The following is a 20,124-nucleotide window of genomic DNA, read 5'->3' as shown; positions in this document are numbered from 1 at the left end:
CACTGCACCACCCCCCACACAGCAAAATCGATGTAGACTGTCCCTGCCTAATCTCTCCAGCCTGTCCCTAAAATGCTCAAAAAGATTGTTCACTGCACCACCCCCCACACAGCAAAATCGATGTAGACTGTCCCTGCCTAATCTCTCCAGCCTGTCCCTAAAATGCTCAAATAACTTTCCCTGCCTACACTCTGACCTGTCCCTGCATTCTTTTCGGGCACTATTTTTCACTGTCTGTCCCTAATCAGCAGCCAGCACGTATGATGTGTGCTCTCTCCCTAAACTACAGCAGAATGACGCACCGCGCTGGCTCTCTGGAACTTATAAAGACATGGGTCACATGCTTCAGATGGCCAATCACAGCTACTAATACATTAGTAGGCATGGCTGGGATGGCTTAAGGCACACCAGTTAAACGCTTGTTGATTGGCTGTTGAAAGCCCGCCATTAAAAGCGCGCCATTACATACAAAACAGGAAATAAAATTACCGAACACGGATTTTAAACCTGAACATACAGTAAAGTTTTCAGGTCCGTGTCCGGGTAGCAAAAATCCAATTATTCGGTACGAAACCAAATAATACAGTCCGTGTTCGCTCAACACTATCAATAACTTGATTTAATTTGTCAAAAAAATATACACTATATTACCTAAAGTATTGGGACCCCTGCCTTTACACACAAATGAACTTTAATGGCATCCTAGTCTTAGTCCGTAGGGTTCAATATTGAGTTGGCCCACCCTTTGCAGCTATAACAGCTTCAACCCTTCTGGGAAGGCCGTCCACAAGGTTTAGGAGTGTGTCTATGGGAATTTATTGGGCATTTGTGAGGTCAGGCACTGATGTGGATGGATAGGCCTGGCTCGCAGCCTCCGCTCTGATTCATCCCAAAGGTGTTCTATCGGGTTGAGGTCAGGACTCTGTGCAGGCTAGTCAAGTTCCTCCACCCCAAACTCGCTCATCCATGTCTTTATCGACCTTGCTTTGTGAATTGGTCCAAATCATTTGGTGGAGGAGGGATTATGATGTGAGGTCTTTTTTGCAGGGGTTGGGCTTGGCCCCTTAGTTTGGGGACAGCCCTTCCTTTTCCATCATGACTGCTCACCGGTGCACAAACAAGGTCCGTTTGATTCACTAAAGACTGCCTGAGACTTATTGTTCATCTGGCTTACGCCAATACCTGTTTGTTTATAACCCTTCTGGGAAGGTTGTTCACGAGGTTTATGAGTGTGTCAATGGGAATGTTTGACCTTTCTTCCGGAAACACATTTGGGAGGTCAGGCATTGATGTTGGACAAGAGGGCCTGGCTCACAGTCTCCACTCTAATTCCTCCCAAAGGTGTTCTATCGGATTGAGGTCAGTACTCTGTGCAAACCAGTCAAGTTCCGCCACCCCCAAACCTGCTCATCCATGTTTTTATGGACCTTGTTGGTGCACTGGTGCGCAGTTATTTTGGAATAGGAAGGGGCCATCCCCAAACTGTTCCTACAATGTTGGGAGAAAGAAATTTCCAAAATGTCTTGGTATGTTGGTGTCGTAAGAGTTCCCTTCACTGGAACTAAGAGGCCAAGCCCAACACCTAAAAAACAACCCCACACCATAATCCCCCCTCCACTAAATGATTTGTACCAGTGCACAAAGCAAGGCCCATAAAGATGAGCGAGTTTGGGGTGGAGGAACTTGACTGGCCTGCACAGAGTCCTGAACTCAACCCAATAGAACACCTTTGGGATAAATTAGAGCTGAGACTGCGAGCCAGGCCTTCTCATCCACATCGGTGCATGACCTCACAAATGCGCTTTTGGAAGATTGGTCAAACGTTCCCAAAGACACACTCCTAAACCTTGTGAACAGCCTTCCGAGAAGAGTAGAAGCTGTTATAGCTGCAAAAGGGGGGGGGGACTCAATATTAAACCCTACGGACTATGACTGGGGTGCATTAAAGTTCATGTGTGTGTTAAGGCAGGTGTCCCAATACTTTTGGTAATATAGTGTATATTTCAAACCAAATCTTTATTATTTTTTTTAGCAATAACATGGTGTGGATGAATTTCTGCCAGTCACAGGCTGTGTCAATCCCCTCCAGCCTGTGTCTTAGAATAACAGGGAGATAAAGCCTCAGTATGATGTAATATCCTGCCCCCATTGTGTTTAGCTGGTTAGTGGACATTGAGTAGGAGGGAGGTAGAGGATTGTCATTTACCACTGTGTATACGCCCACATGTGTGACTCTATACTCACATGGGCTGCTCAGATGTCATAGGGAGAAAATGCTCAGGGTAATAAAAATACACTGCAAACTGAGCATGTGCACTAGCTGTCAACACTGCTCTGCAAAATCCCCAACTGCAGTGGGGACATGGACAGAAGGAAGGAACAGTGAACAACAGACTTACCCAGGATTTTTTTGTCAGAATACAGAAAATGCATCCCATAGTGACTGAGTGAGTATGAACAGCATATAATACAGCATGTCTAGATAGTTTTTAATGATGTGGGTTTATGACATTTTTAAAATTAATTAAGAATCTATCCACCTCAGCTTCCTATCTAATCCAGGCCTGGGCGGGATGCTCCTCCTCGTTGGATGACATTGAGGGTTTCACTTACAGACTGGCTAAGGAAGGAGAAGATCTGGCGTCCTTAAATGTCACAGAAGGAGTGTGGGTGGCTGGGAATGCCCCTGAATCTCAGATTGCTCGGAGGATCCTGCAGAAGGACAGAGCCGGAGTAGAGAGCATTCAAAATGTGCTGATGCACTATTGCCCTTCACTGCCCGCCTTATATTTAACTGTGGGCAAGGAAACTTTTTCAAGAAAGAGTAAGTATAAATATTAAACGCTTAGAACTGATGTCCTGGAAAAATGTATTTGAAATCACATCTCTAAAAGTTTTTATTCTATCCACTGGATCTTCTATGTAGCTCTACCCCCATAGGAGCCACTTTAATGATGCCCAGGGTTATTTTCCCAGTGGATGCCACGCAGTCACTCCTTGGCTCAGTGAATAGTCCAAGGGTATTCCTTTTGGTGTATTTTTGGGTAACTTGCATGGGGGGGGGGGGGTGGTAGGTAATAGAGCGGGGTGCTGCAGAACTATGTACAAATAGGAGGATACTTTCTCTTCTGTATAACTATGAGCCAAGTCCTTGCCCAAGTAAAATAATGGACTAAGTGTTGTAGAAGAAGCTCAGAGAGAATAATCTCTCTGGCCAGTCCAAAGTCCTTTCACAAAGAATTACCGTAAATAGACTAAGCTCTTCAGGAAATTAATGAAAGACCCAGCGCCCAGGACACTTGTGTACAAAAAATATAAAACATTGGTTTTTAAGAATAAATAAACAGAGATGCAGCCATTAAACCATAGCAGGCTATGTGAAAAGTGAGGAAAAATATTAGGCGCAATATCTGTTAAATTAATTATTAATAATAATTAGGGTTGAGCGGACACCTAGATGTCCGTGTTCGACGGGTTCGGCCGAACTTTAAAAAAAAGTCCGGGTCCGTGTCCCGGACTTTTACCAAACTTTTCCCGGACACCGAACCCCATTGAAGTCAATGGGGACCCGAACTTTAAGGCACTAAAATGGCTCTAAAACACCAAAGGAAAGGGCTAGAGTGCTGCAAATGGCAGCAAAACGTAATTAAGAGCATGGCAAGTGCTCTGCAAACAAATGTGGATAGGGAAATAACTTAAAACAACAAAAAAAAACAGAAAAATAAAACAATGTTCTTCTTCATCTCTGAAGGACGAGGCCCATATGGAGTAGGAGGGAGGTTGAGGTGGTGGTGGATGTGGCGGTGACATAGGCATGCGCACAGGGTGTGCCGGGTGTGCCTGGGCACACCCTAATCACCTAGGGCACATAGCATTGCCAGTGAGGAGATGGGAAAGATCTCCCTCGGACCTGCTCTGCTCTATTTCTCTTTGCCTACAGGTACATGGCCCCGATACATTACTCTCCCTGCTGGCAAACACATGCATGTGTATTTCAACTTTGGGGTGCACACCTTAATGCAATAGGCTGCGCACACCTATGGGCGGTGTAGGTGGAAGCGGCGGTGGAGGAGGACCAGGGCCGGATTAAGAGCATCATGGGCTTGGTGCTGAGGATTTTGAAGGGCCTTAAGGGCCGTGCCTTGCCATGCACCCAGAGGAGGAAGGGTGCAGCCATGCATGCCTAATTCAACATGGGATGCTGTCTCTGAAGCCCATAAACACATCCATGCATCGGCAACTGTCCCTCCTTGTCCGGCCTTCGCGCTGTGTGGGGAGGTTCTGAGGGTGCTGCCTGGGGAAGCGAGCATAGAAGCCAGACTTCTGTGTTTACAAGTGACAGAAGAGCGGTAACAGTGAATATGGCCAACCCGGGGCCTATATAAAAGGTAGGGGCCTGGAGCTGCAGCTCCAATAGCCCCTACGTTAATCTGGCCCTGAGGAGGAGGACGAGGTAGCCAACACTGCTTCTTTTCACAAATTTTAAATGAGGGTACACCCCAAAAGAGTGAGAAAGAGCAAAAATGGAACAATGGGTGGGTAAGGTCGGTATCCATTGCTATTCTGCACAAGGTACGGAAAAGTCCCGTGGGATCCATGCCTGGTTCATTTTAATGAACGTGAGCTTGTCCACATTGTCTCTGGACAGGCGGCTGCGCTTGTCTGTTATAACGCCCCCAGCCGTGCTAAATACCCGTTCACATAATACACTGGCTGCAGGGCACGCCAGCACCTCCAAGGCGTAAAGGGCAAGCTCAGGGCATGTGCCCAATTTGGAGACCCAGAAGTTGAAGGGGGCAGACCCCTCATTCACTACATGTAGGCGTGTGCACACATACTGCTCCACCATGTTGGTGAAATGCTGCCTCCTGCTAAGACGTTCCATCTGAGCTGCTGGTGCTGCTGTTTGTTGTGGCGTGCTGACAAAGCTTTTCCACATTTTGGCCATGCTAACCCTGCCTTCTGAGGTGCTGGCGGTGCCCTGGTTGCGTTGGCGACCTCCTCCTCCTCCTCCTCTGCCTTGTGCTTCCACTGCGGCCCCGCTGTCAGATGGGAATGCCAGCAGCATGGCGTCTACCAGCGTGCGCTTGTACTCGCGCATCTTGCGATCGCGCTCCAGTGAGTGAATTAAGGACGGTACGTTGTCCTTGTAACGGGGATCCAGCAGCGTGGCCACCCAGTAATCAGCACAAGTTAGAATGTGGGCAACTCGGCGGTCGTTGTGGAGACACTGCAGCATGTAATCGCTCATGTGTGCCAGGCTGCCCAGAGGCAACGAAAGGTTGTCCTCTGTGGGAGGTGTATCGTCCGTGTCCTCTGTATCCCCCCAGCCACGCACCAGTGATGGCCATGAGCTGGCCTGGGTGCCACCCTGCTGTGAACATGGTTCCATCTCCTCCTCCAGCTCCTCCTCCTCCTCATCCTCCTCATCCTCCAGAACTGTGCCCCTGCTGGACAATTGTGTCCCTGGCGTTTGTGTGTGCAGGAACCCACCCTCGGAGCCCCTTGCGAATGACTGCCCTGAAAGCCTTGGAAATGTTACCTCTTCATCCTCCTCCTCCTCCTCATCCTGTGCCACATCCTCTTCCATCATCGCCCGAATTGTTTTTTCAAGGAGGCATAGAAGTGGGATAGTTAAGCTGAGAACGGCGTCATTGCCACTGGCCATGTTGGTGGAGTACTCAAAACAGCGCAACAAGGCACACAGGTCTCGCATGGAGGCCCAGTTATTGGTGGTGAAGTGGTGCTGTTCCGCAGAGCGACTCACGCGTGCGTGCTGCAGCTGAAACTCCACTATGGCCTGCTGCTGCTCGCACAGTCTTTCCAGCATGTGCAAGGTGGAGTTCCACCTTGGGGGCACGTCACATATGAGGCGGTGAGCGGGAAGGCCGAAGTTACGCTGCAGCGCTGCCAGGCGAGCAGCAGCAGGGTGAGAACGCCGAAAGTGCGCACAAACGGCCCGCACTTTCTGCAGCAGCTCTGACATATCGGGGTAGTTTTTAAGGAACCTCTGCACCACCAAATTCAGCACATGCGCCAGGCAAGGGATGTGCGTCAAACCGGCTAGGCCCAGAGCTGCTATGAGATTTCGCCCGTTATCGCACACCACCAGGCCGGGCTTGAGGCTCGCTGGCAGCAACCACTCATTTGTCTGCTGTTCCATGCTCCTCCACAACTCCTGCGCGGTGTGTGGTTTGTCCCCCAAACAGGCAAGTTGTAAAACTGCCTGCTGTCGTTTAGCCCTGGCCGTGCTGAAGTTGGTGGTGAAGGTGTTACGCTGTCCGGATGAGTAGGCGGTAGAGGATGAGGAAGCGGAGTAGGAGGAGTTAGGAACAGGAGGCAAACTGAAGCGCCCTGCAATCCTCGGTGGTGGAAGGACATGCGCCAAATTGCTATCCGCCTCAGGCCCATCCGCCACTGCATTTACCCAGTGTGCCGTTAGGGAGATATAACGCCCCTGACCGTGCTTACTGGTCCATGTATCGGTAGTTAGGTGGACCTTGGCACAGATGGCGTTGCGCAGTGCACACCTGATTTTTTCCCCCACTTGGTTGTGCAGGGAAGGGATGGCTTGCCTGGAAAAGTAGTGGCGGCTGGGCACGACGTACTGTGGGACAGCCACCGACATAAGGTTTTTAAAACTGTGCGTCTCCACCAGACGGAATGACAGCATTTCAAAGGCCAAGAATTTTGAAATGCTGGCATTCAGGGCCAGGGATCGCGGGTGGGTAGGGGGGTACTTCCTCTTCCTCTCAAGTGTTTGGGAGATGGAAAGCTGAACGCTTCCACGGGACATTGTGGAGATGGTTGTTGGTGACCCAGGTGGTGGTGTTGCTGACAGATCGTCTGTTTGCGGGGTGGCAGGTGCCGGTATCACTACAGATGTGGCTGGAGCGGCCGAGACTGCAGCAGAAGAGGAAGCAGGATGAGCCAGAGACGTTTCTTTGTTTTGAAGGTGTGTACTCCACCGCAGCTCGTGCTTTGCACTTAGATGCCTGATCATGCAGGTTGTGCTCAGGTTGAGAAGGTTTATGCCTCGCTTCAAGCTCTGATTGCACAGGGTGCAAACCACTCGTGTCCTGTCATCAGCACATTTTCTAAAGAACTTCCACGCTAGAGAACTCCTTTGAGCTGACTTTGGTGCGCTCGTTCCCTTGCTGCGTTGGGCAGTAGCGGGCGTAGTGTCTAGGGCACGGCCGCTCCGCTTCTGCACCCTGCTCCCTCTTCTGCTGTGCTGGTGGCTCTGTGCGACCACCGCCTCTTCCTCCAAACTACTCAGGTCACCTGCATGACGTTCATTCCATGTGGGGTCGAGGACCTCATCGTCATCCACATCATCTTCCACCCAGTCTTCACCCCTGCCCTCCTTGTCGGTCTCCACAATGCTGAACGCCGCAGCAGTTGGCACCTGCGTTTCGTCATCATCGGAGACGTGCTGCGATGATCCTTGCATGTACTCATCTTGAGAAATAAGTGGTTGGGCATCGCTGCACTTAATCTCTTCCACTTCTGGGGCAGGGGTAGGTGGATGGCCCTGGGAAACCCTGCTGACAGAGTCATCAAAAAGAAGAAGAGACTGCTGTATGGCTTGGGGCTCAGACTGCTTGCCTGATTTTCAAGGGGGTGAGGTGAAAGACGGTTGGACATCGGCTGCAGGTGCCAACTCTGACCTTTCTGCAGTAGACTGGGTGGGAGACAATGTGAAGGAACTGGAGGCACTGTCAGCAGCAAACCAATCTACTATCGCCTCCACTTGTTCTGGCCTCATCACTTCTAGGGGTGTATGATGCCCTACCAAATACTGATGCAGGTTCTGTCGCCTACTCACACTTGAGGAAGGTGTTTCACTTGTGCGTGTAGCTGGCACAGATCGACCACGTCCTCTCCTTGCAACAGGAGCTCTACCAGCAGCACCACGACCCAGGCCACGGCCCTTATTTGATGGTCTCCTCATATTTCTGTAATTTAAGATCTTGCCCTAGAAAGGTTTTTATTGAATAGCGGAATAGGAAATATGATCCAAAAATGTGTATGTATCTCGCACGTACAAAACCACACTAGGCCCCAATTACTATTGTTTCTACCCCTAAAAGGATGGATGAGGAGTAGGAGGAGTATGGAACAGACAGCACCCTCAAATCTTCAGAAGTATGAGATGAACCTCAAAAACTTGGAAAGGTGGATCTCACACGTACCGACACAGACTATCCCGCAATTCAATTGATCCTCAAAGGTTTTTATTGAATAGCGGAATAGGAAATATAATCAAAAAAAGTGTATGTATCTCGCACGTACACCACCACACTAGGCCCCAATTTCTATTGTTTGTACCCCTAAAAGGATGGTTGAGCAGTAGGAGGAGGAGTATGGAACAGGCAGCACCCTCAAATCTTCAGAAGTATGAGATGAACCCCAAAAACTTGGAAAGGTGGATCTCACAAGTACCGACACAGACTATCACGCAATTTAATTGATCCCCAAAGGTTTTAATTGAATAGCGGAATAGAAAATATGATCAAAAAGAAAGTGTATGTATCTCACACGTACACCACCACACTAGGCCCCAATTACTATTGTTTGTACCCCTAAAAGGATGGTTGAGCAGTAGGAGGAGGAGTATGGAACAGGCAGCACCCTCAAATCTTCAGAAGTATGAGATGAACCCCAAAAACTTGGAAAGGTGGTTCTCACACATACCTACACAGACTATCACGCAATTTAATTGATCCCCAAAGGTTTTAATTGAATAGCGGAATAGAAAATATGATCAAAAAGAAAGTGTATGTATCTCACACGTACACCACCACACTAGGCCCCAATTACTATTGTTTGTACCCCTAAAAGGATGGTTGAGGAGTTGGAGGAGGAGTATGGAACAGGCAGCACCCTCAAATCTTCAGAAGTATGAGATGAACCCCAAAAACTTGGAAAGGTGGATCTCACACGTACCGACACAGACTATCACGCAATTTAATTGATCCCCAAAGGTTTTAATTGAATAACGGAATAGAAAATATGATCAAAAAGAAAGTGTATGTATCTCACACGTACACCACCACACTAGGCCCCAATTACTATTGTTTGTACCCCTAAAAGGATGGTTGAGCAGTAGGAGGAGGAGTATGGAACAGGCAGCACCCTCAAATCTTCAGAAGTATGAGATGAACCCCAAAAACTTGGAAAGGTGGATCTCACACGTACCGACACAGACTATCACGCAATTTATTTGATCCCCAAAGGATTTAATTGAATAGCGGAATAGAAAATATGATCAAAAAGAAAGTGTATGTATCTCACACGTACACCACCACACTAGGCCCCAATTACTATTGTTTGTACCCCTAAAAGGATGGTTGAGCAGTAGGAGGAGGAGTATGGAACAGGCAGCACCCTCAAATCTTCAGAAGTATGAGATGAACCCCAAAAACTTGGAAAGGTGGATCTCACACGTACCGACACAGACTATCACGCAATTTAATTGATCCCCAAAGGTTTTAATTGAATAGCGGAATAGAAAATATGATCAAAAAGAAAGTGTATGTATCTCACACGTACACCACCACACTAGGCCCCAATTACTATTGTTTGTACCCCTAAAAGGATGGTTGAGCAGTAGGAGGAGGAGTATGGAACAGGCAGCACCCTCAAATCTTCAGAAGTATGAGATTAACCCCAAAAACTTGGAAAGGTGAATCTCACACGTACCGACACAGACTATCACGCAATTTAATTGATCCCCAAAGGTTTTAATTGAATAGCGGAATAGAAAATATGATCAAAAAGAAAGTGTATGCATCTCACACGTACACCACCACACTAGGCCCCAATTACTATTGTTTGTACCCCTAAAAGGATGGTTGAGGAGTAGGAGGAGGAGTATGGAACAGGCAGCACCCTCAAATCTTCAGAAGTATGAGATGAACCCCAAAAACTTGGAAAGGTGGATCTCACACGTACCGACACAGACGATCACGCAATTTAATTGATCCCCAAAGGTTTTAATTGAATAGCGGAATAGAAAATATGATCAAAAAGAAAGTGTATGTATCTCACACGTACACCACCACACTAGGCCCCAATTACTATTGTTTGTACCCCTAAAAGGATGGTTGAGCAGTAGGAGGAGGAGTATGGAACAGGCAGCACCCTCAAATCTTCAGAAGTATGAGATGAACCCCAAAAACTTGGAAAGGTGGATCTCACACGTACCGACACAGACTATCACGCAATTTAATTGATCCCCAAAGTTTTTAATTGAATAGCGGAATAGAAAATATGATCAAAAAGAAAGTGTATGTATCTCACACGTACACCACCACACTAGGCCCCAATTACTATTGTTTGTACCCCTAAAAGGATGGTTGAGCAGTAGGAGGAGGAGTATGGAACAGGCAGCACCCTCAAATCTTCAGAAGTATGAGATGAACCCCAAAAACTTGGAAAGGTGGTTCTCACACGTACCGACACAGACTATCACGCAATTTAATTGATCCCCAAAGGTTTTAATTGAATAGCGGAATAGAAAATATGATCAAAAAGAAAGTGTATGTATCTCACACGTACACCACCACACTAGGCCCCAATTACTATTGTTTGTACCCCTAAAAGGATGGTTGAGGAGTAGGAGGAGGAGTATGGAAAAGGCAGCACCCTCAAATCTTCAGAAGTATGAGATGAACCCCAAAAACTTGGAAAGGTGGATCTCACACGTACCGACACAGACTATCATGCAATTTAATTGATCCCCAAAGGTTTTAATTGAATAGCGGAATAGAAAATATGATCAAAAAGAAAGTGTATGTATCTCACACGTACACCACCACACTAGGCCCCAATTACTATTGTTTGTACCCCTAAAAGGATGGTTGAGCAGTAGGAGGAGGAGTATGGAACAGGCAGCACCCTCAAATCTTCAGAAGTATGAGATGAACCCCAAAAACTTGGAAAGGTGGATCTCACACGTACCGACACAGACTATCACGCAATTTAATTGATCCCCAAAGGATTTAATTGAATAGCGGAATAGAAAATATGATCAAAAAGAAAGTGTATGTATCTAACACGTACACCACCACACTAGGCCCCAATTACTATTGTTTGTACCCCTAAAAGGATGGTTGAGCAGTAGGAGGAGGAGTATGGAACAGGCAGCACCCTCAAATCTTCAGAAGTATGAGATGAACCCCAAAAACTTGGAAAGGTGGATCTCACACGTACCGACACAGACTATCACGCAATTTAATTGATCCCCAAAGGTTTTAATTGAATAGCGGAATAGAAAATATGATCAAAAAGAAAGTGTATGTATCTCACACGTACACCACCACACTAGGCCCCAATTACTATTGTTTGTACCCCTAAAAGGATGGTTGAGCAGTAGGAGGAGGAGTATGGAACAGGCAGCACCCTCAAATCTTCAGAAGTATGAGATGAACCCCAAAAACTTGGAAAGGTGGATCTCACACGTACCGACACAGACTATCACGCAATTTAATTGATCCCCAAAGGTTTTAATTGAATAGCGGAATAGAAAATATGATCAAAAAGAAAGTGTATGTATCTCACACGTACACCACCACACTAGGCCCCAATTACTATTGTTTTTACCCCTAAAAGGATGGTTGAGCAGTAGGAGGAGGAGTATGGAACAGGCAGCACCCTCAAATCTTCAGAAGTATGAGATGAACCCCAAAAACTTGGAAAGGTGGATCTCACACGTACCGACACAGACTATCACGCAATTTAATTGATCCCCAAAGGTTTTAATTGAATAGCGGAATAGAAAATATGATCAAAAAGAAAGTGTATGTATCTCACACGTACACCACCACACTAGGCCCCAATTACTATTGTTTGTACCCCTAAAAGGATGGTTGAGCAGTAGGAGGAGGAGTATGGAACAGGCAGCACCCTCAAATCTTCAGAAGTATGAGATGAACCCCAAAAACTTGGAAAGGTGGATCTCACACGTACCCACACAGACTATCACGCAATTTAATTGATCCCCAAAGGTTTTAATTGAATAGCGGAATAGAAAATATGATCAAAAAGAAAGTGTATGTATCTCACACGTACACCACCACACTAGGCCCCAATTACTATTGTTTGTACCCCTAAAAGGATGGTTGAGCAGTAGGAGGAGGAGTATGGAACAGGCAGCACCCTCAAATCTTCAGAAGTATGAGATTGTGTTCACTGTACCCCACAAAGATTGTGTTCACTGCACCCCACAAAGATTGTGTTCACTGCACCTCAAAAAGGATTTTGTTCACTGCACCCCACAAAGATTGTGTTCACTGCACCCTAAAAGGATTTTGTTCACTGCACCCCAAAAAGATTGTGTTCACTGTACCCCCCAAAGATTGTGTTCACTGCACCCCACAAAGATTCTGTTCCCTGTACCCCACAAAGATTGTGTTCACTGCACCCCACAAAGGATGTTGTTCACTGCACCCCAAAAAGATTGTGTTCACTGCACCCCAAAAAGGATGTTGTTCACTGCACCCCAAAAAGGATTTTGTTCACTGCACCCCAAAAAGATTGTGTTCACTGCACCCCACAAAGATTTTGTTCACTGCACCCCACAAAGGATTTTGTTCACTGCACCCCCCAAAGATTGTGTTCACTGCACCCCACAAAGGATTTTGTTCACTGCACCCCAAAAAGATTGTGTTCACTGTACCCCCAAAGATTGTGTTCACTGCACCCCACAAAGATTCTGTTCACTGTACCCCACAAAGATTGTGTTCACTGCACCCCACAAAGGATTTTGTTCACTGCACCCCAAAAAGATTGTGTTCACTGCACCCCAAAAAGGATGTTGTTCACTGCACCCCAAAAAGATTGTGTTCACTGCACCCCACAAAGATTGTGTTCACTGCACCCCACAAATGATTTTGTTCACTGCACCCCAAAAAGATTGTGTTCACTGTACCCCCCAAAGATTGTGTTCACTGCACCCCACAAAGGATTTTGTTCACTGCACCCCAAAAAGATTGTGTTCACTGTACCCCCCAAAGATTGTGTTCACTGCACCCCACAAAGATTGTGTTCACTGTACCCCACAAAGATTGTGTTCACTGCACCCCACAAAGGATTTTGTTCACTGCACCCCAAAAAGATTGTGTTCACTGCACCCCAAAAATGATTTTGTTCACTGCACCCCAAAAAGGATGTTGTTCACTGCACCCCAAAAAGGATTTTGTTCACTGCACCCCAAAAAGAGTGTGTTCACTGCACCCCACAAAGATTGTGTTCACTGCACCCCACAAAGGATTTTGTTCACTGCACCCCAAAAAGATTGTGTTCACTGCACCCCAAAAAGGATTTTGTTCACTACACCCCAAAAAGGATGTTGTTCACTGCACCCCAAAAAGGATTTTGTTCACTCCACCCCAAAAAGATTGTGTTCACTGCACCCCACAAAGATTGTGTTCACTGCACCCCAAAAAGGATTTTGTTCACTGCACCCCAAAAAGATTGTGTTCACTGCACCCCACAAAGATTGTGTTCACTGCACCCCAAAAAGGATGTTGTTCACTGCACCCCAAAAAGATTGTGTTCACTGCACCCCACAAAGATTGTGTTCACTGCACCCCAAAAAGGATGTTGTTCACTGCACCCCAAAAAGGATTTTGTTCACTGCACCCCAAAAAGATTTTGTTCACTGCACCCCAAAAAGGACGTTGTTCACTGCACCCCAAAAAGATTGTGTTCACTGCAGCCCAAAAAGATTGTGTTCACTGCAGCTCACACACAGAAAAATGGATGTGGATCACTGACACCTGCCTATCTCCTATCCCACACCACACAGCAATATCGATTGTAGTTTGTAGAACACAGTTTCCCTAAAATTCAGCAGCAGCAGCCTCTCCCTAACAGGATTGAGAAGAGATCGTAGATCAGGATTGAGTGCAGAGTCACCCCACCCCCAACACAGCAATATCGATTGTACTTTGTAGAAGACACTGACCCTATAATTCAGCAGACTCTATCCCTAAAATGCCTACAACTCGCCCTGCCTAAACACTCCGACCTGTCCCTCAATTCTATCCGGACACAAATGGTTTTTTCCTGCCTGTCTTTCCCTAATCAGCAGCCAGCACGTTGATGTGTGCTCTGTCCCTGATCTAAGCAGCAGAATGAAGACGCTGCGGCTGCCTGGAACTTATAAAGACTTGGTCACATGCTTCAGACGGCCAATCACAGCTACTGAGACATTTGCAGGCATGGCTGGGATGGCTTAAGGCACACCAGTTAAACGATTGTTGATTGGCTGTTGAAAGCCTGCCATGAAAAGAGCGCCAAAGCATGCAAAACCCGGAAATAAAACGACCGAACACGGATTTTTACCCGAACATACAGTAAAGTGTCCGTGTCCGTGTTCGGGTACAAAAAATCCAATTATTCGGTACGAACACGAATAATACAGTCCGTGTTCGCTCAACACTAATTATACCAAACAATACACTCCTTTTGTGTACGTGCATATGTATGTGCTCCGCTTGCTAAGATTAAAGTGCCAGGTGCTCCCCCTGTGGTTCCCTACTTACCACAAGACGCTAATTAGCTGGCATAGAGTATATATCCTTTGTGTGCTGTCACTCCTTGGAACACAGCATTGATTATCCAGTCACTTGGAGAGATCCTTATAGATGGCCATTCTTAGATCCAAAGTGCCCTCATAAAGATATAATGCCATCCATGGTGAAGTATGTTCAAAAAGTAATTTTATTATTAAAAAAGAAACCTACTTACAATGAGTATAGATCCTACAGACAGAGTGTGGCACGGTGGTTCCCTGCTCTCACAGCATGCGCTCCACCGGCCGGAAATGACGTTGTTCTAGGTCTGGTACGCTCAGCCAATCGCTAGACGCATTTCGCCATCCAATCAGGCATCTTCCGTAGTTTATAGTAGTAGGTTTTGCCTTTGCCCTCTGTATCCAAGATTTCCCTTAAATTGTTCCCTTGGAGATACAACCGGAAATGAGTGGAAATTTCAACAAACTGAATGGAAATTCCCTCTTAGACAGTTGACTTGATAGACATCCATCTCCACCCACCACCTGTATAGATGACAACTGTAAAATTTTGGATTTTCCATCACCATCTGTCCCAGTGACAATGGTCACCAAAATAAATAAAGATGGTGAATTGCAGACAGCACTCAAAAACCTAACAAAAAACATTTTGACATTTCTACATTCTATCCAAAGGTGGCTATAGATAAATAAACGTTATTAATACATTAAATAATACATACCAAATATGTGCCCCTATTTCTTGGCTGTACATGTCCTTCCTACTTTATGTTAGATGAAAATTGCTATTCCCAATAGATCACATACTGCATGTGCCTTTACCAGTGTTGTTTTTATTGACTTTCCTCCATATATCTCAGTCCAACCACAGTTCTACATTACCAAGAAACCTTATAACTCTGACACAGAGGTTATCTGTATGGTAACTGGCTTCTATCCAAAACCAATTAATGTAAGTTTGTGGAAGGATGACACAAAGGAGGATGCGATATCAACTGTGACTCTACCCAATGAAGACAGGACTTACCAGATAACAGTGATGATCACTGCAAATTTGCTAGCATGGCAAAATGTCTACTGCCGAGTGGAGCACAATAGTTTGAAAGAACCACTCATAGTACATCTGGGTAAGTAATCCATTAAGTATTGGAATGTAAACAATTTGTTAGAAAAAAGATTATAGAAATTATGACATTGGCTAAAAATGGGTGTAGACAGGTGCAGGCATTCATCTTACCTGTAGACGGCACAGTGCCATGCTACGAGAGAAGAGTCTAAAAAAAAGGAATAATCCTCTTATGGACTCCTCTAGTATACTCTGGGAAGGTAGGTGTCTGATTTTATGTCAAATTCCTGCAACCATCTTAATGAGGGAACCTTTAAATAAAGGATCACATGTCAATTGGGCACGCTATTAACGAGCGAAAGGTTAGGGAAAGGAATTTGATGGTTAGGGAGGGACAGTGCTTAGCACAGGGAAAGGTTCCTGGTGAGTAGTAGGGATAGTTCAGGGGATACTGAAGAGGTTTCTCAGTATCTCTTGCAGTGAGCAAGTTCAGCTGTGGTTATACAAGGAACCGTCACCCCTCCAGCAGAGACCGTCCTCCAGTAATCTTACCATGAAATTACACTACAGAAGTTGTACTGAAATGGCTACATTGACCAGTGTGTCATACTGTTATCTTATTGTGATTGCTATAACTCAGTACAATCATCATAAAGTTTATTAGGCCTCTGAAAGCCCTGTGTGTGTTCCTCTTGAGCAGGCACTTTGTCATGTACAGCGGCTGTGAAATTCAAAATAAAACTGAATTAACAGCTTGATAATCTATCAGCTCCGAAACAGCGGGAGGGTTTAGGCTCAGTCAAACTAGTGTTTTTTGTAGATGTAAAGGAGCAGAGGAGGCACAGATAGGAGAGCTGACAGCTTCAAATCTCACAGGGCTTAATGGCATGCACCTTCACCACACCGATTGTGCTCAACCCTTAGGGCAACGAACACTCACCAGACCACAGATTTAATACACCTTTGAACCATCAGCTTAACTCTGGTCTCAGCCTCCACTCCTCCAAGCACCATCAAATGGAACTACAAAACCTTTTGATTTAATCATTTTTTAGGTTGTCACTTCTAGATTTGGTACTGCTCTCTTTCAGCGAATGGTGCTCCCATCTGTAGGGGAAATCTCAGTAGCAGAGACAGGTAGGAGTTGGTAGTTGGGAGGAGAAATGTGCTGCAGGGCAGGTAACACACACTTGTTGTCATTGGTTTCTAACGACTCCAGTCTCTGTTCCAGTGTGTTGTGTAAAGGGGGGGAATCCCTTCACTCCAATCAACTCTCAGAGCTCTCCTCGCTGAGCGTAATTTCAGTTTAAGGCCAGGTTTACACTGGTACGACATGACAGTCGTACGCATGTGGATGCGACTTTGCCCTGAGACTTCATTTCCGGCTTCAATAATGCGATTTTGATCTCGACAATACCAGGCCCTTTGGGGCTGGTATGGATCTTGAGTGGAAACCCCACACCAACATTTTAAAAAAAACAGCGTAGGGTCCCCCCCAAGACCATACCAGATCCTTCGGTCTGGTATGGATTTTAAGGGGAAACTCCATGCCAAAAAAAAAAAATGAATGTAGGGGTTCCTCTTAAAATCCATACCAGACCGAAGGATCTGGTATGGTCTTGGGGGGGATCCTAAGCTGTTTTTTTCTTAAATGATGGCGTGGTGTTTACCCTCAAGAGCCATACCAACCCCAAAGGACCTGGTATGGAATTGGGGGCGGGACCCTTCTCCATTTTTTTTACATTTTGTCGTGGGGTTCCCCTTTAAGATTCTCAGAGCACAAGTCACATGCCAAAGTCCGATCAGTTAAGATGATGATGATCTGACTTTGATCCGACTTTAATGATATTCAGTGGGCTGAAGTAGGACCAAAGTCAGACCAAAGTAGTACAGGAACCTTTTTCAAAGTTGGACTGACTTGTGTCTGACCAATTAACACAGCTCTCGTAGGGAACCATTGATTTATACACATCATGCGACATATACTACCCAAGTCAGAAATTAGGTCGTACCAGTGTGAACTCAGCCTAAGTGAGTAATTTAAGCTCTCTGCCCCCTGTTTTTTGAAGCTCTGACAAGCTTCATATATTCAGCACTTTGAAAGGCTGTAGAGAATTGAAGACTTTAGATAACCTTGTACAACTTATGTAGGATAATTTGTTTCATCTCTGTGTATCACCTGTGGCCAGTCACTTCACTTGGTATATGTTAGGTTTTACAACCACTTTAAGTGGACTTTATGTAATATTTCTTATTTAAATATAGTAGTTCTTATTTAACCTTGGCATCTCATTTTAAAATTTTTTGATCTAAATTTAACACCTCTGCAGATAAGGAAGATCACTCCCCGATCAGACTGATTATAGGAATAACAATTGCTATGGTGTTTGTAGTTGGACTGGCGTGCTTTTTTAAGTTGTATACAAAGCGCAGGTAAGACATCATCATCAAGAGGTATACTGTAAATGTATTATAGTAAAAAAGCATCCCTTGAAATCCACAATCATTACCAAACAAACACTAGAAGTATGACTTCATAAGATCATCCCCTAAATTTAATTATCCACTCAAACTATTTTTTTCTAAATGTAAATTTTATGTGCAAATTACATTTTTCATGCTGTAGTGCATGATCGTTTTTTTTCTTACCATTTAATAAGAATATTTGTCATTGTTTAAGTTGTTATATTTCCTTCTTTATCTTTTAGCTTGTAAGGCTGCTTTTATACTGATCAGTTTTTCTTCCATTTTTTGTAAGAAAAAAAGCAGAAGAAAAATGCATGACCATTAAATTCTATGGAACTCTTCACACAGTTGCAATTCTGTTGAATTCTGAGTCCTGAAAGCTGCATTTTTAGTGCATCAAAAACAAACCTTCTATTGAAATGAATGGAAATCACATCACAAATGTAGCAAAAATGCATAAAAATGCACCCAAGGTTGCATTTTTGGTGAGTTTTTTGAGTCACATGTCATTTTTTTCACAGGTGCAAAACGCAGTGGAAACGCTGCAAAAACGCATATACCTTTTTACCTTGTTTCTGCAACAGAGCAGTGTGAAAGTAGCCTTAATGGAGATGATGCACAAATGTTGGCATTGCTTGCAAAAAAAAAAGGCTCCACAACAGTGATCATCAGTGAAAAGTTATGCAGTTGCAATATACCTAAAGTATTTTTTTTCAGTTTTGGATAGAGTGGAGAGGGGATAGAACACCTGTTTGGTGTTTTTATTGCTGTCTGTATTTTTTAATGGAAGGCCATGGTTCTACTTTAAAGCGTTAATCCACTTTTGTTGAGAAAAAAACATCCCCCTCTGGGTGATCTATGTACAAACCCGATTCCAAAAAAGTTGGGACACTGTACAAATTGTGAATAAAAACAGAATTCAATGATGTGGAAGTTTCAAATTTCAATATTTTATTCAGAATACAACATAGATGACATATCAAATGTTTAAACTGAGAAAATGTATCATTTTAAGGGAAAAATAAGTTGATTTTAAATTTCATGGCATCAACACATCTCAAAAAAGTTGGGACAAGGCCATGTTTACCACTGTGTGGCATCCCCTCTTCTTTTTATAACAGTCTGCAAACATCTGGGGACTGAGGAGACAAGTCACTCAAGTTTAGGAATAGGAATTTTGTCCCATTCTTGTCTAATACAGGCTTCCAGTTGCTCAACTGTCTTAGGTCTTCTTTGTCACATCTTCCTCTTTATGATGCGCCAAATGTTTTCTATGGGTGAAAGATCTGGACTGCAGGCTGGCCATTTCAGTACCCAGATCCTTCTTCTATGCAGCCATGATGTTGTAATTGATACAGTATGTGGTCTGGCATTGTCATGCTGGAAAATGCAAGGTCTTCCCTGAAAGAGATGATGGGAGCTGGATGGGAGCATATGTTGTTCTAGAACTTGGATATACCTTTCAGCAATGATGGTGCCTTTCCAGATGTGTAAGCTGCCCATGCCACATGCACTCATGCAACCCCATACCATCAGAGATGCAGGCTTCTGAACTGAGCGCTGATAACAACTTGGGTTGTCTTTGTCCTCTTTAGTCTAGATGGCATGGCGTCCCAGTCTTCCAAAAAGAACTTTACATTTTGATTAGTCTGACCACAGAACAGTTTTCCACTTTGCCACAGACCATTTTAAATGAGCCTTGGCCCAGAGAAAACGCCTGTGCTACTGGATCATGTTTAGATATGGCTTCTTTTTTGGCCTATTGAGTTTTAGATGGCAACGGCGAATGGCACGGTGGATTGTGTTCACCGACAATGTTTTCTGGAAGTATTCCTGAGCCCATGTTGTGATTTCCATTACAGTAGCATTCCTGTATGTGATGCAGTGCCGTCTAAGGGCCCGAAGATCACGGGCATCCAATATGGTTTTCCGACCTTGACCCTTACGCACAGATTTTGTTCCAGATTCTCTGAATCTTTGGATGATATTATGTCCTGTAGATGATGATAACTCCAAACTCTTTCAAATATTGCTCCACTATTTTTCACCG

General features: G+C 45.0%; 1 protein-coding gene across 1 annotated transcript in view; it reads left to right on the top strand.

Moving 5' to 3' along the window:
- Positions 1-20,124, top strand: part of LOC309560282 (antigen-presenting glycoprotein CD1d-like) — a 73,962-nt gene that overhangs the window by 43,006 nt on the left and 10,832 nt on the right. The window contains exons 3-5 of the mRNA XM_082263882.1: positions 2,546-2,824; positions 15,403-15,669; positions 17,939-18,041. Coding sequence (XP_082120008.1) covers positions 2,546-2,824; positions 15,403-15,669; positions 17,939-18,041 — 649 coding nt within the window. The remainder of the gene's footprint in view (positions 1-2,545; positions 2,825-15,402; positions 15,670-17,938; positions 18,042-20,124) is intronic.

The sequence above is a fragment of the Pelophylax lessonae genome (genome assembly GCF_965119305.1).
Source record: "Pelophylax lessonae genome assembly, chromosome: 7".
Lineage (NCBI taxonomy): Eukaryota > Metazoa > Chordata > Amphibia > Anura > Ranidae > Pelophylax > Pelophylax lessonae.
The sequence above is the reverse complement of the archived record's forward strand: the minus strand, read 5'-3'. Positions and strand labels throughout refer to the sequence as shown.